Raw genomic sequence first — 14851 nt, forward strand, 5'->3', positions numbered from 1 at the left:
TAACAGAAACACACCATTCGGTGTCTCTTTTTATTCCCTTTTACAAATTCCCCAATTAAATTATCATCTGCCATTATCTAATGTTGATTGCTTTGCTCTTTTAATATTTGATGGAACTTTGAAAACTCCTAAGGTCAACGATATAATCAAGAGATAAAATGAAGTAATATGCATGTACACAAGTACTGATGCCTTGCAGTCTATACAGTTACAATAAGAACAGTGGGCTCAGTGGCAGCGCATCTGCTTTGTATGCAAAAGGTGTCAGGTTCGATTCCAGTTAAAAAGATCAGGTGGTAGGTGATGTGAAATACCTCCATTTAAGGCCCTGAAGAGCAACTGCCAGTCAGATTGAACTGAACCCTTGACAGACGAATGGAGTCAGAACTCAACGTAGGGCAGCTTCGTATGTTCAGAAAGGAACTTCATACCCAAATAGGTAAGAATACACACTAGTTTCTAGAAATTTGAGCTTTCCTTCCCCAAAGAAACGTAGAGAATGAGCAAGAGAGAAATAGTTTGCAGTAATCTCTTACGAAGCAGAAATCATCTGTGAACTAAACCTGGCTTTTCTGAAGGACTCTGTCCTAGTAGAGGTTAGTAGAAATTTTCAGAAAATGCAGATGGCAAACAAAATAACGCAGATGGCAAACAAAATAACAGGGAAGGGGACTATGGACATTTTTTAAAAACCCGCATACATAAAAATGTATATTCCCTAGTGCCCTGCGAGGGCGGGATGCCCCCCTCACGATTCAGTACTGGGCCAATGTTTACTAATATAATTTATCTGCGCATAATCTAACTTAATAGAATCTGTCACTGGGTCATTGTTTGGATAGGATTTATTTCCTTTAGAAATGGTATATGCTATTGTTAGGTTTTACCAGTTTTCCTGATCTTCAGAATGTTATTTGGCAATGTGGCAACCCTACCAGTTCTGGCAAGAGAAAACATTATCAGGTGACTCTACTTTTTAACACTCTTTTACAAATGAATTAATCCATATTACAAATTCACATTTCCCAGTTTTAAGACATTTAGTTTGGAAGAGAAAGAGAGAGGTTTCTGCCTATTAATTAGACCAAGATAATATAGAACATATGTACGGTTCTTTAGCAGTTTTGGCAGAACAGGCCAACATATGTGTATCTAATAATGCTACGAGTGTGGCACTTTCCATAAGCAATACTGCGAGGCTGTCACATACTTTTGTCTAAGAAAACTGAAACAGAGAACGGTTAACCTCAATTTAATATTCTAGATTTTTTAAAAATCATGTCAAGTTGCCCTGAAGTGATATTAATTGTGAGGTGCGAAAATGCCAGACTTCATATTAAAAGATTCTGTATTACTTCCTCTATATAAGATGCTTTTTGTTCTGTTTTTGTAAATTGAATAAAAACAATACCACCATCACTATTACTAGACACAGCTAGATAATGTAAGCAAACATAAAAGACACTGTCTCCCAAATGAGATGACTAAGTACAAATGTAGTTACACATACTTGTGTTTAATTTAATTTCAGTTAGGAGTTAAAATCTAAAGGGCTAAACCAAAGGCTTCATGGAAGAGATTACTTTCAAACAGGCTACTGAACCTAACCAATCTATTTGTTTATTTTAAATATTAATACTTCACTTTCCACCTATTGTGGATTGTACCTTACAAAAAGTATACAGCGTATTAATGTCTAAAATTGTTATAGTAATGATAACCATCAAAACAACACTACCACTCACAAGCTATTTACCATGCAATCATACAATTTAACTTCCCATCCATCTATCCTTCAATAAAAAAATAATGAACCCCTGATGGGAACTATACTTCCCAGGAGACCTTGTGAGCCCCAAGGTCTCCTGGGAACTGTAGTTCCTCAGGCTGTTTTTACTGTGAACAGGGCTTTTGCAGCCTGAAAAAGTTCAAAAAGGAAAGGAACTATGATAAGTGTGGGAAGGGGGGAAACCGCGGGGGGCGCCACTGAGGAGGGGAGGGGAAAGGGAAGGGGCCTGGGGCTGATTTTCTGCACCCCCCAGGCGTGCGCCCGGTGCACGGCGCACCCCCTTTCCCCTTGTAGCTTCGCCACTGGAATGAACTAATATTCTCTACACTTTCTAAAAAGATATTTTAAGTATAGACAACCTTGGATGGTGTTTGAAATTATAAGATAATGTTAGCCAAGAATGTATGCCCTAATCAAGTCAGCTGTCATTAGGAGGTGATTTTATAATGCTAGAAGTATGGGAAGCTGTATTGATTGAGAGCTTATACACAGAAGGGGCTCCTTGCTTGTGACCTGCTTACTTTTGGGTAAGAAACTTTTATGAATTCATGTAATTGCTCTCCTTTTATTAGCCACCTAATTATGATGAATGGATGATATAATGCTTTGTGGATCTAGTCTGTATTAAGAATGCAATAAACATTCTTTCATAAAAAGGCCGTTGGCATTTAAGCAGAGACTCTTTAATAGTGGTCTTTTCTGAACAGCACAAATAAAATGTCTTGAGCATGTGAAAAGAAGTGTTTTGGGGAGGTAGTTCGCACATTTTTTCCACAAGATGTCCTCGAACATTTTTCCCCCCAAGACGTTTTATTTCTGCTCAACCCGACTTATATTGAAAATGCTAAACTAGTAATCTTCCCCCCCGAAGATGGATTGAAGACGTTTCCTGTGCAAGATGCAGGAAATCTGTTATTTTTCCTGCCTGACTTTAAAGCTCTCACTTTCGGTTTCTCCACAGCTCACAGCCACCATTTTCTGCTGGTCCAGGAATTCACTGTGCTGCCCATCAGTAGCTGAGTTGTTCTCAGGGCTCTTTCCTCTGTTCGCATCGAAGGTGGATATTATTTAAACTTGTAAAGTACACAAATAAATGTAGTTTTCTATGCCAACAATATGCACATGTTGTTATTTCTTTTTTGGCTTTCAGTGACGTGTCTTCGAAGCTATGAAGATACGAGAATATGAGAACTGCAGCTATATATTACAGCCTATCAGGTGCTTGATAAACCGTCTGTGTTTATCAGAAACCTTGAAGGCTGCAATCCACATCTGGCCTGGCACATCTGGCCTGGCAGCTGTGAGTCCGGCAAGGAAGCATAAATGTACCTGATAGTACACATAAAAAACAATGTATGCTGTGCTGTATATAACATACTACTTCCAAAACTAGATCACAAAAGTTTCCTTCCTTTCTGTCCTTAATTGGTAAGTTTCCATTGAAAATGGAATGTTCTCATTTTCATAAGTCCTTTTAATGATGGGTCAGGAAAATCAGGGCCCTGCTATTTCTGCCTCTGTTTGTTTAGTTTTGCGATGGAATGTCAAGTATTTAAAAACTACCAGCAACAAGACTAATGCACTCTCCTCTCAGAAGCAGTGTAAGCAGCATCAGTTTATCCTGCATGGAGAAGTTCCTGATCCACGTTTCTTGAAATGTACTTCTTCTAGAGAAGATTTGGCCATAGGCCTCTCAAGTCCCACTAGGCTCCTTCTCTCTCCCTGAAATCAATTTATATTCATGCCAATTTAATAACAACACATTTACTGGAAAAAAGGAACAACTGGGATTTGGAACTATGGAGAAAGAGAAAGCTATAGGTTGTCAGGCCTCGAATGGGATCTCTCCACCTGTCTCAAAGTGTGAACAGCTTTACGCTCGCTTGTAAAAAGCCAAGGGACATAGAGAGTGTAAACAAAGCTACAGATAAAAGAATATAATTAGTGACAGAGTTTGAAAAAAAAACCCCACCGAAATAAACGCACTTAAAAAGCATGCATATGAAGAGAACTTGATAAAGGCTAAACTTCCTTGAATGTCGTATCACCACCCCAAACTCTGTCTTTTTGAGCCTATATATTGATGGGGGGCTACAGAAAACACACATAAAAGTCAGCCCTGTGAACAGAATTCCTGACTGCAGGACAGACCAAAGTTCACAACACTATTCCCCCAGCACACATTTCCCAAGACTCCAGCAGTATCCATTACATCAACTTTAGTTCCTCTGCCAAAAGCAATGGCAAGAGTGCCAATACACAGCAAGTTACAAAGGACTGCCAAACTCACTATGAACAGGTGAAAGAAGGGCAAGCTTTTTAGCAGGAAAGGATTAGGTGATGGATAGTAGTTCCAGTTCAGCACTATATTACTGCCACTTGGGAACCTGTTGAATCCTATAACCAACATTGCTTCAATTTGATTTGCTTATCCTCAGCAGAGTCAGTGGCTGCTTAATTGGAGACTGTCATTAATGGGCTTCTGTTGCTCTTGGCCTGCAGGGCAATCTCTGTCTTTTTCTTTTGCGATTAACTCCGTTATCATATCTCTTTCCAAGGCTCTACCACACTTTAGCATTAAGTTCTAGGATGATAAGGGAACCCAAGATATAGTAAATGGGCTCCAGTCACAGTTAAGAGGAAGCTTCGTGTGGGTTATCAGGGGCCGGAAGCAGATTTAGCTCTCCTGCCCCATGAGCCCTCTGGCCATTCCTGTACTTTTTTGACATATAAAAGAACTGCTGCCATTCACTGTTATGGGAAAAGGGAATACAATACACAAAGGGATGGTGTAGCAGATAGGGCAAAATCCTCATCGAGCATTTCCAGTTGCTGCCCCTTCCAGTTTTCCTATACAAGTATAATTTAAGTGCACTCTACCTTTAAACCACACAGGTGAATGTCAAAATTTTGCTCGTATGATGAAAAATCTAAAACAAAGCATGGAAGTCCCAACAAATCTGTGCGTTCACAATGTGCTTTGGCAAGGATGGGTGCAATATCTAATTTTTCCCTTTCCTATTTCCCTCTACTAATTATGGGCATTTGATACGGAGAGGAGGCTGAGAAGATCTCTACAATCATGGCTACCACTAAAAATATTTAGGACCTATTTGTGTGCACGCATTTAACTGTCTTTAGTATTTCTATTAGAACAGCTCCTTCTGCTACTTCAGAAGACCATCTGTTCAGAGATAGCTCCTGACTGAGGGCTGCCTTCCCTGCTCACACTTGACGAAGCCTTACCGGGACGTGCCCTTCCTGGTGTCCCGGGGTGGGACAGAGGTTGAGACAGCCAAAATTAGCCTCAGCCAATAAGGCCAGGTAAAATGCTCTGTAATCCCACTGTAAAATGCTCATAGCATGTGGCTATGCCACTCATATCTCTTAACAGGGTATGCAGTCCTGAATAAACCATACTGAAACAAACACCCTGATACTTCTCTGGTGTTATACTAATCTCATAGACAGTATATTCAACAGCTCAATATTCAACTAAACAATGCACTGAATGTGCTACAAAGTATGATGCAAAATGTTCAGTATAATTTTGATACACAAAGTGTTTGAATCAAGGTCATAATACAAAGAATACATACAAACTACTGACAATTGAGTTACACTGACCCCCCCCCCTTTGTTTTCTCATGGTGGATTCATCCAACAAGACCAGCAGCATGGGTGGTACTGGTGGGGCCTGGCAGGGGTGGGGATGATGCCACCAGGCTCACTTTGGGGGGGGGGGGGATTATCCAGTAGGAAGGCCAAGCTTGCTGCAAGGTGGGAAGGGCTTGGAAACCCAGAAGACCTCTGAGCATCCTGCCTGGTTGCAGGGAGGAGGCAGGAGTCTGAAAAGGACCAGGTGTGGGCAAGGTAATGAAGGTCACTGGTCTCTTAGGGTAGGTATTGGTCAAGGCAACAGCTGCCTGAGGTAGAGAGGAGAAGCAGCCCCCTCTGCTTCCAATGCTGAGACCTAAGAAGAACACAGGACTAATAGTATGATAGCAGAGAGGCAATTGGGAGAGGAGAAGTGCCTTACAATGACATGCTATTTAATAACTAAGCATAAAGACATCAGTTTATTGCAGTTTTAAAAAGCAAGATTCAATGAATATAGTGATATTGAAGTATGTTGTGGAAACTATAGAGATACTGAACAGGATGCCAAGGTTCAGACAGATGTGAATCATTCCCATGTTCTTTTTTCCTCCAGTAGTCTCTACTGAATACAACATGTTGATTCTAAAGCCTGTTGGACCTGCATGGACTAATAACCTTGGGGGGCACTAAATGGGGGGCAAAATCTTCCTTCCTGCTCTTTCTGTCAGTGCAGCTTCCCCCACCCTACCCCCTCCACACTGCAGCCTGCCAACCCATGTTGTCACTGGTCTATGCAGGTCCCTCAGACACAGGATTAAGGTTTCCGGGGGTCAGATATAGCTGCTGGGGGGCAGGGCTGGGAGAACAAGACTATCTCCAGTCCTGACACTCACAGATCATAAGCTCCAATGCAATCCACGTGTTATTTGATTGATTTAATAAACAAACCGTATTTGATTTATTGGACACAAACTCCAGTCAGCATTGGCATAAATTTCAGTGCTGTTACTTATAATAGGTTGGGTACTCTATCCTAGCTGTGCAAGAGTGCAGCAGAAAAGGGGAAGGAGAAATTGAATATGTGATGTCTCCTCTTTTCCAGTTTCCCATTAGAGCGCTTAGCAGACACTGTGTTCAATGAGCTTACATTATGTCAAAGGCATAACATTTGCTCCTTCATAAAAATGTAAATGGAACTGCTCAGTACTGGACGCCTAGACACTGTGATGTACCACATATTACCGGATCCTTTTGGGGACCTTCAGCATGCCAAGCAGACGCTCTACCACTCAGCCACACATGAGCAACATATATATGCTGGAGAGTGCTTTAGGCGTCTGCTACTTACCGTAACAGGGAGCTGTCCTTCTGAAGTGCTGAAAGACTCATTGACAGAGCAGTGAATGACTTTGTCTGAAACTATTTGTATCTCGCAGGAAATCAGACCAATTTTAACTCCATACTCATTGCTTTCCAGGCCAAGGTTGTCAGGCTCTTTCTAAGAATGAAACAGAGAACAGAGTGATTGTCTTACTGAATAAATACTGCTTTCCCCACACTGGTCATTCTTGAAGCTCCACTAAATTCCAAGTCTCAATGAGTTTGTTCTCACCAAATCTTACTCATTCAGTTGCCATTTTTCAGTTTTCCAGGGCAGCATAATGCCCTCCTCCCATTCTCTGTTTCCTGGGCCTTTCCACTTCCCCAAAGAGGAAGTTCATAACTCTTAAGGGCCAGTGCAAAAGCTTTTGATCTTCTAATTCTGCACAGCAAATGATAGATGTTTAAAAAATCATAAACCTTTTTATTAATGTTGTGAGAGAGAAATAGCATAGAGGATGCTTAGACTACTCACTGTTGGGAGTTTTTCAACTGGTAATGCTTTTGAAGTTCATAGTATTTAATGAGGGCATTCTGCAGAACATAGTGGTCTATGGCTAGTATCATTCCTTGGTCAAATAATTTAATCCTACTTTGTACTGATTTAGTTGTTTGCTTGTTGTTTATTGGTCTTCACTTCCACCCTTCCCTAATGGGCTCAGGGCTGCTCAAAACTACATTTTAAAACATTTAGATCGTTTTTTAAAATTTAAACCTTCTAACTTTGTGACTTTGGTGGCACTGAGAATATAATATGGGGTGGGGGAAGGGAGGCCAGACTAGTTCCTCAGCCATACACCTAGTGGAACAGCTCTGTCTTACAGACCTGCGGAACTGCATCAGGTCCCACAGGACCCTGGCCTCATTAGCCAGAGCGTTTCACTTGGTTGGGGTTAGAGCGAAAGATGCCCTGGCTTGGTAGAGGCTATCCAGACATCTTCTGGGCCAGGGATCACCAGTAGGTGGAGCATCTTTAGGAGATGTATCAGGAGAGACAGTCTGGATATTCTGGATATTCTGAAGGCATGGGGGAGGGGGGAGAACTGTTTCTCCCCACCCCATTTACTTTACTGGGATTGTCAGTCTACATTCTTACATGTATGACAAGTGTCAAAGGCTCTCCGGGATGGTGTTTGATCCACTTTTCCTTTTTGGCTGTGAAGAACTGGGGGTCGGCATAGTATTCCAGGTGGAACTTGCTGATGTGCATGGCATCCTCAGGATGTTCAAGGGGGAACAGGCTATCATCGGCATACAAGCGTCCATTGATGTAGAAGTCCACTAGTGCTGGCTTCCTCCCCACTGTGAGGTTGGAGGCAGCTGGAGAGGGGCAGGTAATCACAGTGTCGGTGTGAACCTTACAGTTCTGAAAGCAAGAAAAAGCATGAAAATCAAATACCAAGAAACTCAAAGTGTATCAATAACAAATCTGTCTGTTACACAGTGATGTAAAATTTCTGAACATTCTGAAGGAATAGAGGGGGGAGAACTCTGTTTCTCCTCAGCCCCCAAATTTTGGGGGTGGGATGAGGGGGATGTAATTTTTGGGGAAACTGAAACATATGGTATATCAGCTTTCCTATAAGGCCTGAATCTATTTTGTTGCTTTAGCAACACAAAATGCATAAATTATAATCTGATATATACAGTTTTATTAATTGGCATATTTATAGAATGTAAAAGTACAAACAGTTTCATTTTCTACATGCAAAAGTGCAAATACATTCCAATGATAGGAAGCTTAGCACATTTCATCTGTATGTTACAAAAGAGGTTGTTTTAGCAGTCCCCCAAATTTCTAAAATTTCCCCACTAAAAATATCTGAAAGAAGTCTTCAGTCTTTTTCATGCTACATATTCTGAGGAAAAAAGTTTTGTCTTAAAACAGGATATTGAAGATCATCTAAAAATGGATGATCAGGTTCATAATTCCTAATTCAAAGGAAGAAAAACAATGTCCCTGCCTGGAGACTTATACCTCAAAAAGTATGTGGTTGTCTTGATATCAGCAACTTTGGCATCAGAAATAACCAGGTTAAACATCTGGTATATGTGACTACTTCTTACAAACAGTACAAGAATGGCACAGAGAAGATTTATGCAGAAGCTGCTCCCATGATGCACAATTAACACATGAACTGACCCTGAAATACACATAATGCAATGCAGGACTGAAACATATGTTAGGGACTTTCAAACCTAACTGAATATTGTTTTCAACGACTATCGGAAACATATTCCACAGAGGTCGCAGCCAGCTGCAGCCCCCCTCTCTGGAGTCTTGTGGCACCTCTACTTTGTCCTTCATTCCCGTTTGATTTTGTGCCTCTATCAATGGCATTTGTTCCTTTCCAGTATTGAAGACTTACCGTTTGTTCTTTCCCAATAGCATGTACTACCATAGACACATTCTGAGCCATCAAAAATCCATTTCCTTCCACAGTGATGATCCTGCCTCCACTTAAAAGACATAAATAAAAGGTAACATGTCAGATGAGAAGTGGGCCGTCTGTATTCAAGGAAGCATACAAAACAAAAAGTTACCTGTCACTGATGTTTACCAGGTGGCCATCTACTGTAGTCACTCATGAGACCTAAACACGTGCAAGTGCAGTTCTCATGTGGGATTGCCCCTACAGCATGATAAGCCCCCACCCCACCCCCGCAAACCACCCCAAAACAAAACATGCACAGTTTTGTATTGGTTGAGGTTTGTGGTTTCATTTAGTCAGTGCCAGGAACCCACAGCACATTTACTCTTATTCATGCAGTGTTGGCCAGATGGGTTCTCTGGTACTGAACTCCTATGTGTGGAAGAAAGCATTGCTGCATGTATATGCATGGATTTGTATGCCCATGACAAATATACTTTTAATGTTCATGGGTAAAATGACATGAAAAACAGCCTTTTGAATTTGGACATGAGGAAGAGTTGGCCTTGAATGGATTACAGGTGACAACTTTATAAATTAACCAGATCTCCAATAGGTAAATACCATACTAAACCCCACTTTGCTAGCATGGATACCTATGCTAATATAGATAAGGCCTCCATACTAAAGATTAAGGGGAAGGTACACCCACCATGATGAGAAGAGAACATTTGTACCCACCAGGCAGAAGACTAAAAAATCACAAGGAATTTTATAGCATCATAGCAGTGTTGAAAAATTATTTCAAAGCAATTTTGTACAATACAGGTACATAGGAACACAGTAATTATTTTTTTTTCTAGATTCTGGCTAGCTGTTGTTATTGTGTTAAAAAAGAAAAACATAATTACTGTGTTCCTATGTACCTGCATTGTACAAAATTGCTTTGAAATAATTTTTCAACACTGCTATGATGCTATAAAATTCCTTGTGATTTTTTAGTCTTCCGCCTGGTGGGTACAAATGTTCTCTTCTCATCAATATATGTAAGGCAGCATAGGCTAAACCGCCTATTTCCTCCTACCACTAGGTAACCCTAAGTCGGCTCGGAGCCTGGGACAGTCAACCACAGCATTCTCGACTCAGCCTTCTTGAATCATTAAAACCTTTGCATTCAAGATGTGACAAGGAAGGCCTACTCCAGTCACCAGTCCCTTTGGATAGGTTAGGTAAATCTGAATTAGCATGGATCCAAGTTCTCTGAGCCAAGGGCCATTGACTACCAGGAGGCAGCCAAGCCATTTTTAAAAGTGTCCAAGTGGTCTGACCCTCCCAGTCAACCACGCACATGGGCTGTCCCATTCTGCACACGTGGGGAAGAGGATCACAGAGACAATATTAATCACACATGATTGTACATATATCCATTTAGACAGTGACCAGGTAAAATACGCTCTACCTTCCGACAGGCTAATCAGGAACAGTCATGAAGGCCTCTATGTGCTACCTCAGCAGTTCTCTGGTTTTGTCACATAAGCCTTCCTGAGGTAAAATGCAAACCATCTGTTCTACCCCTTTCAAATGCAAACAAAACAAAACAAGATGGCTTGGCTGCAGTGCTTACTCTTTGTAAAATCTAGGGGCACAGAGGCTCAAGGTTCCTTCTTAGAAATAAAAAGGAAAGGAAAGGAGACTGTGAAGCAGGGGCCACTGTCACATCCAGAACTCTCAGTCAAGATGGAGATGTACATACTGTAATGATTCAAAAGAAAGTACCACTCAATGCACGCTCTCCAGCCACGGCACGCACAAAACTGCACTCAGAGAGAAAGAACATAAGAAAATCTAGTATTTCTGCTTTTACTACTTTTGGAGCTGACTCACGCCACTGAATCTAAAGGAACGCCACGGTCTAAAGACCAAAAGAAATAAGTTGTAGGAAGGTTCGTGGGGGCATTATTGATCCAACCCTTTGGTAACCTGTAATTAATTGGGGGGGGGGGGTTGTCCTTGTGTTAGCATTCCCACTCCTCTTTCTATGTCACCGGGAAGCATTTATGTAATGACATTTTTTCCAACTAATGTCAGGTGCCAGGGTGCTGGAACTCAAATCCTGACAGCAGCAGCTCTTTTTCAGTGTCCCTCAAGGCTCATTCTTCTCTGCATCCCAACCTCTTGCCCAGTTTTGCAGAGCCTGTAAGACAGAGCTGTTCCATCAGGCATATGTTTGAGGCAGCTACAATTTTTACCACCAAAGGGGCCTCTTACTCTCCCCTTCCCCTCTGCTGTTGGTAAATTAGTCGGGATTTAAACTGCTGTTGGAATTTTAAAAACTGATTTAAAGATTAGATATTTTAGTTGCCATCTGTGTTTTAAAGTATCGTTTATTGCTGGTTTTTATCTGTTGGAAGCTGCCCTGGGAACAGCAGATTACTGACAAAATAAAAATAAAATAGACAAATGAAGCATATCGTGCCTGGGGGGTGGGGGGTCATGACAGCTACTGGAAATAGCTGACTGAAGGGTCCAATAAGATCTAACCTGGGAAAATAAAGCTGCTGCTGGTTCTTGCTTCTTTGAGCTTACATCTTGCCTCTGCCCTGGGCTGCCTTGTGGATTTCTACCTTCTGCTTCTCCCATGCCATATGGATTTGATGCCTATCTCTGAACCTCTGGCTGCCGGACTCTTGGCTTGACTCTTGGAAGATTAACATTCTGTTTGACCTGCCAGTCACCCTAGGACTGGCAACTGCACATTACCAGAGCACTGTATATCAGAGGTGCCTGCGATGTACAGCTTAGGCCTCATATTTCATTAGATTGCTCAAAAGAGACTTCAAGAAAACAGTTTACTGAAATCAGTTAGCTAAATATTAACAAATCAACCATTTCATAATCATGTTTAAATGAAGACAAACCGTGCATATATTTTAGCATTGAAAACTCAAAGCAATATCACCAAGTACTCGTAATGACAAAAATCCCAGATCTTTCAAATTCTTGCAGTTGAACAGTGAAAGGTTTGGGCAGGGTCTCCCCCCACCCACTCCCCCGGCACTGGCAAGCTGTCTGAGGAATGCTAAATGTGGCACTACCAATGTGAAATCAATTAAATAAAATAATGAGATGGCTCTAGCACATGTCACTGGTGCTGAAGGAGGAGTGGCTTGTCTCCATTGGTTACCAGAAACTACATCCAGTCTTCGCCCTGCATGCGGCCTTTCATTATTTCAACCATTTCATGTTCTACTTGCTTTAATTATATTGCAACATCAGGTAGCTCATCAGGGAGTTTAGTGAGAGAGTGATTTATCCCCTTTGCCTCCAAAAGACACTCAAAACCAGAGCTTTAGCATACAGGGCTCTTATAAGCAGAGCGCACACAACTCATTTAGGCCTTTCGAAAGCCTCAGTATGCTGCAGCTATGCATATTCATAGGCTTTCTGAAGCTCATGCCACTGTCTGTGGTCTACAGCCTTCATGAAGAAATTTCATCTGCGCTATATTTGATCATTGCAGAAAAGTCATGCCAGATCCCATCATTAATTTGATGAACAAAGCTTCAACACCACAATGAGAACAGACAGTGTTACAGTGCCAAAGGAAAGGTGGAATGGTAATTCGGAATCCTGCAGTACACATTCCTAAGCCTCCTTTGGATGCTGCACAGGAGCAGCGCTATCCATACAACAAAGTATAAATGGCATTTACTTTACAGGTTAAGCTCGGATTTTCTGATTGATTTAAATGACCACATTCTGAAGTATGTCTGAACCATTCTTAAATGGTTACATGCACTATGCCTTATGCAGTACAGTCCCAAGCAGAGTTATACCCTTGTACGCGAATTGGAATCAATGGACTTCTAAGGGTATAGTTTTGCTTGGTATTGCCCTATTAGATGATATTTTGTCCTTCATCACAGCCATAACATCGATAGAACAGGGCAGAGAAAACTAGCCAACATTTGCCAACATTTTCCTCTCATCTCATGATTTGATTCTGGCCTTTGGGATCATAAAATTACAGTTTTTGTTGAGATTATCGCATAAGCCTAGGTTGTTAATATGTACTTCCTAAGCAATTTGAGCTGAAGGTGGACTTTCTGGTTTCTCATATGTCTTTGTTCATATCACGTTGTTACATTCCAAGCCTGAAGTAAGGACAAGGGACACCTTGGAGAAATTCAAAAAGGAAAAGAAGCCACCATGGACTTCAAGGAGGGCAACATGTTTTCACAATTAAGAATGTTGGCCTCATAGGTTCTTTTGAATAAAGAATTCAAAGCTGTATCTCCTGCATCAGTGGTCAGAGCAAGTCAGAATTACCTGATATAATGTGGAATCTGCCTACATTTCTATCTTTTTTTCCCACCATTAGCTAGGTTTACAGCGAACAAGAGTTTAGAACGACCTCAGCCTACTTTCATTTGTTAAAATAACCCTACCCATTTTGGTATGAAATCTCACCAAACCATCTTACATCATAACAGAATCTCATTTAGAAAGTATACTTTATTCAAGTACATTTTTATCACCACAAAAAACTGGGAATCCAGGATAAAATTGGAACAAAATGGCCTAAAAATAATCAGCAGAAAACAGTAAGATCCACATCAACCCAGATGAGGAATGAACCAGAGAGAATGCCTGATGTGCCTCAATGGGGAGCGAATTGAGTGATTTCCAAACTCCCATATGTAGCCATCTGCCAACCTTGATGTGACAGCACACAAAGCAGAATCCCACCAAATGACATTTTCAGGTAGTAGAAAATGAGATGCATTCATCTGTCTAAAGTACTCTGTCTCCCCAAAAGAAAAAAACAAAATGGTAACTTCATTTACCACATGCTGGACCGTCTTTGTCTTAGAATGATCTGCTAGGGGCATTCTAAAACAAAGACTGTCTAGCACAGGGGTAGGGAACCTTTAACACTCAAAGAGCCATTTGGACCCGTTTTCCATGGGAAAAGAAAACACTTGGAGCAGCAAATAATTTTTGACATTTAAAATAAAGATAACACTGTATATATTGGCTTTTTTTAACCTTTACTCCGCTCATTCTGAGAAGCGCATGGATGTGTCCGCCCTGCTGCCTGCAGAGCGGGCAAGGATGGGGCCAGTGACTTGGCCTTGCCGGCTGCTGGGAAAGCGCTCACCCCGCTCCAACGGGGCAGGCGAGAGGGGAAGCCCGCGGCGCGGCCCAGCCGGCTGCGGGCAGTTGGTGCACACCTGCAGGGCAGGCAAGGATGGGGCCAGCGGCTTGGCTTGTGGAGCCGCAGTGCAAGGGCAGAAGAGCCGCATGCGGCTCTCGAGCCGCAGGTTCCCTACCCCTGGTCTAGCATGTGGCAAATGAAGTTACCATTTTGGTTTTTTCCCTTTTGCGGAGACAGAGTTTAGGACAATATAGGACTTGAAGTACCTTTCAGAACTACCAACGGAACAACCTCGTCTAAGTAGGAGAAAATGTTAATAATCCTTTTCACAAAATGTTTAGTATAGATGGCAGAGTAGACTACAAAGCTCACTCCTTTCTCTTCCTGAGAGTGAGCGTGTAACCCCAAGCCATGTAGGAAAGCTCCACTAGAAAACACTGGGTGGTTATAGAAGTAGCAACGAAGTGATATTTTTGCGCCATCACTGTGATGATAGCCTGTCATGAATCGAGTTCTCCTTTTCCATCAATACTCTCATTGTTGTCCCAGCCA

The 14851-nt window shown here is 41.7% G+C and overlaps 1 protein-coding gene across 1 annotated transcript in view; it reads right to left on the reverse strand.

Annotated features, from left to right (window-relative positions):
- PLXND1 (plexin D1) overlaps positions 1 to 14851 on the reverse strand; it is a 180718-nt gene that overhangs the window by 55613 nt on the left and 110254 nt on the right. The window contains 3 exon segments of the mRNA XM_048490141.1: positions 6738 to 6887; positions 7866 to 8135; positions 9139 to 9229. Of these exon segments, the coding sequence (XP_048346098.1) occupies positions 6738 to 6887; positions 7866 to 8135; positions 9139 to 9229 (511 nt within the window).

The sequence above is a fragment of the Sphaerodactylus townsendi genome, linkage group LG03 (assembly GCF_021028975.2).
Source record: "Sphaerodactylus townsendi isolate TG3544 linkage group LG03, MPM_Stown_v2.3, whole genome shotgun sequence".
NCBI lineage: Eukaryota > Metazoa > Chordata > Lepidosauria > Squamata > Sphaerodactylidae > Sphaerodactylus > Sphaerodactylus townsendi.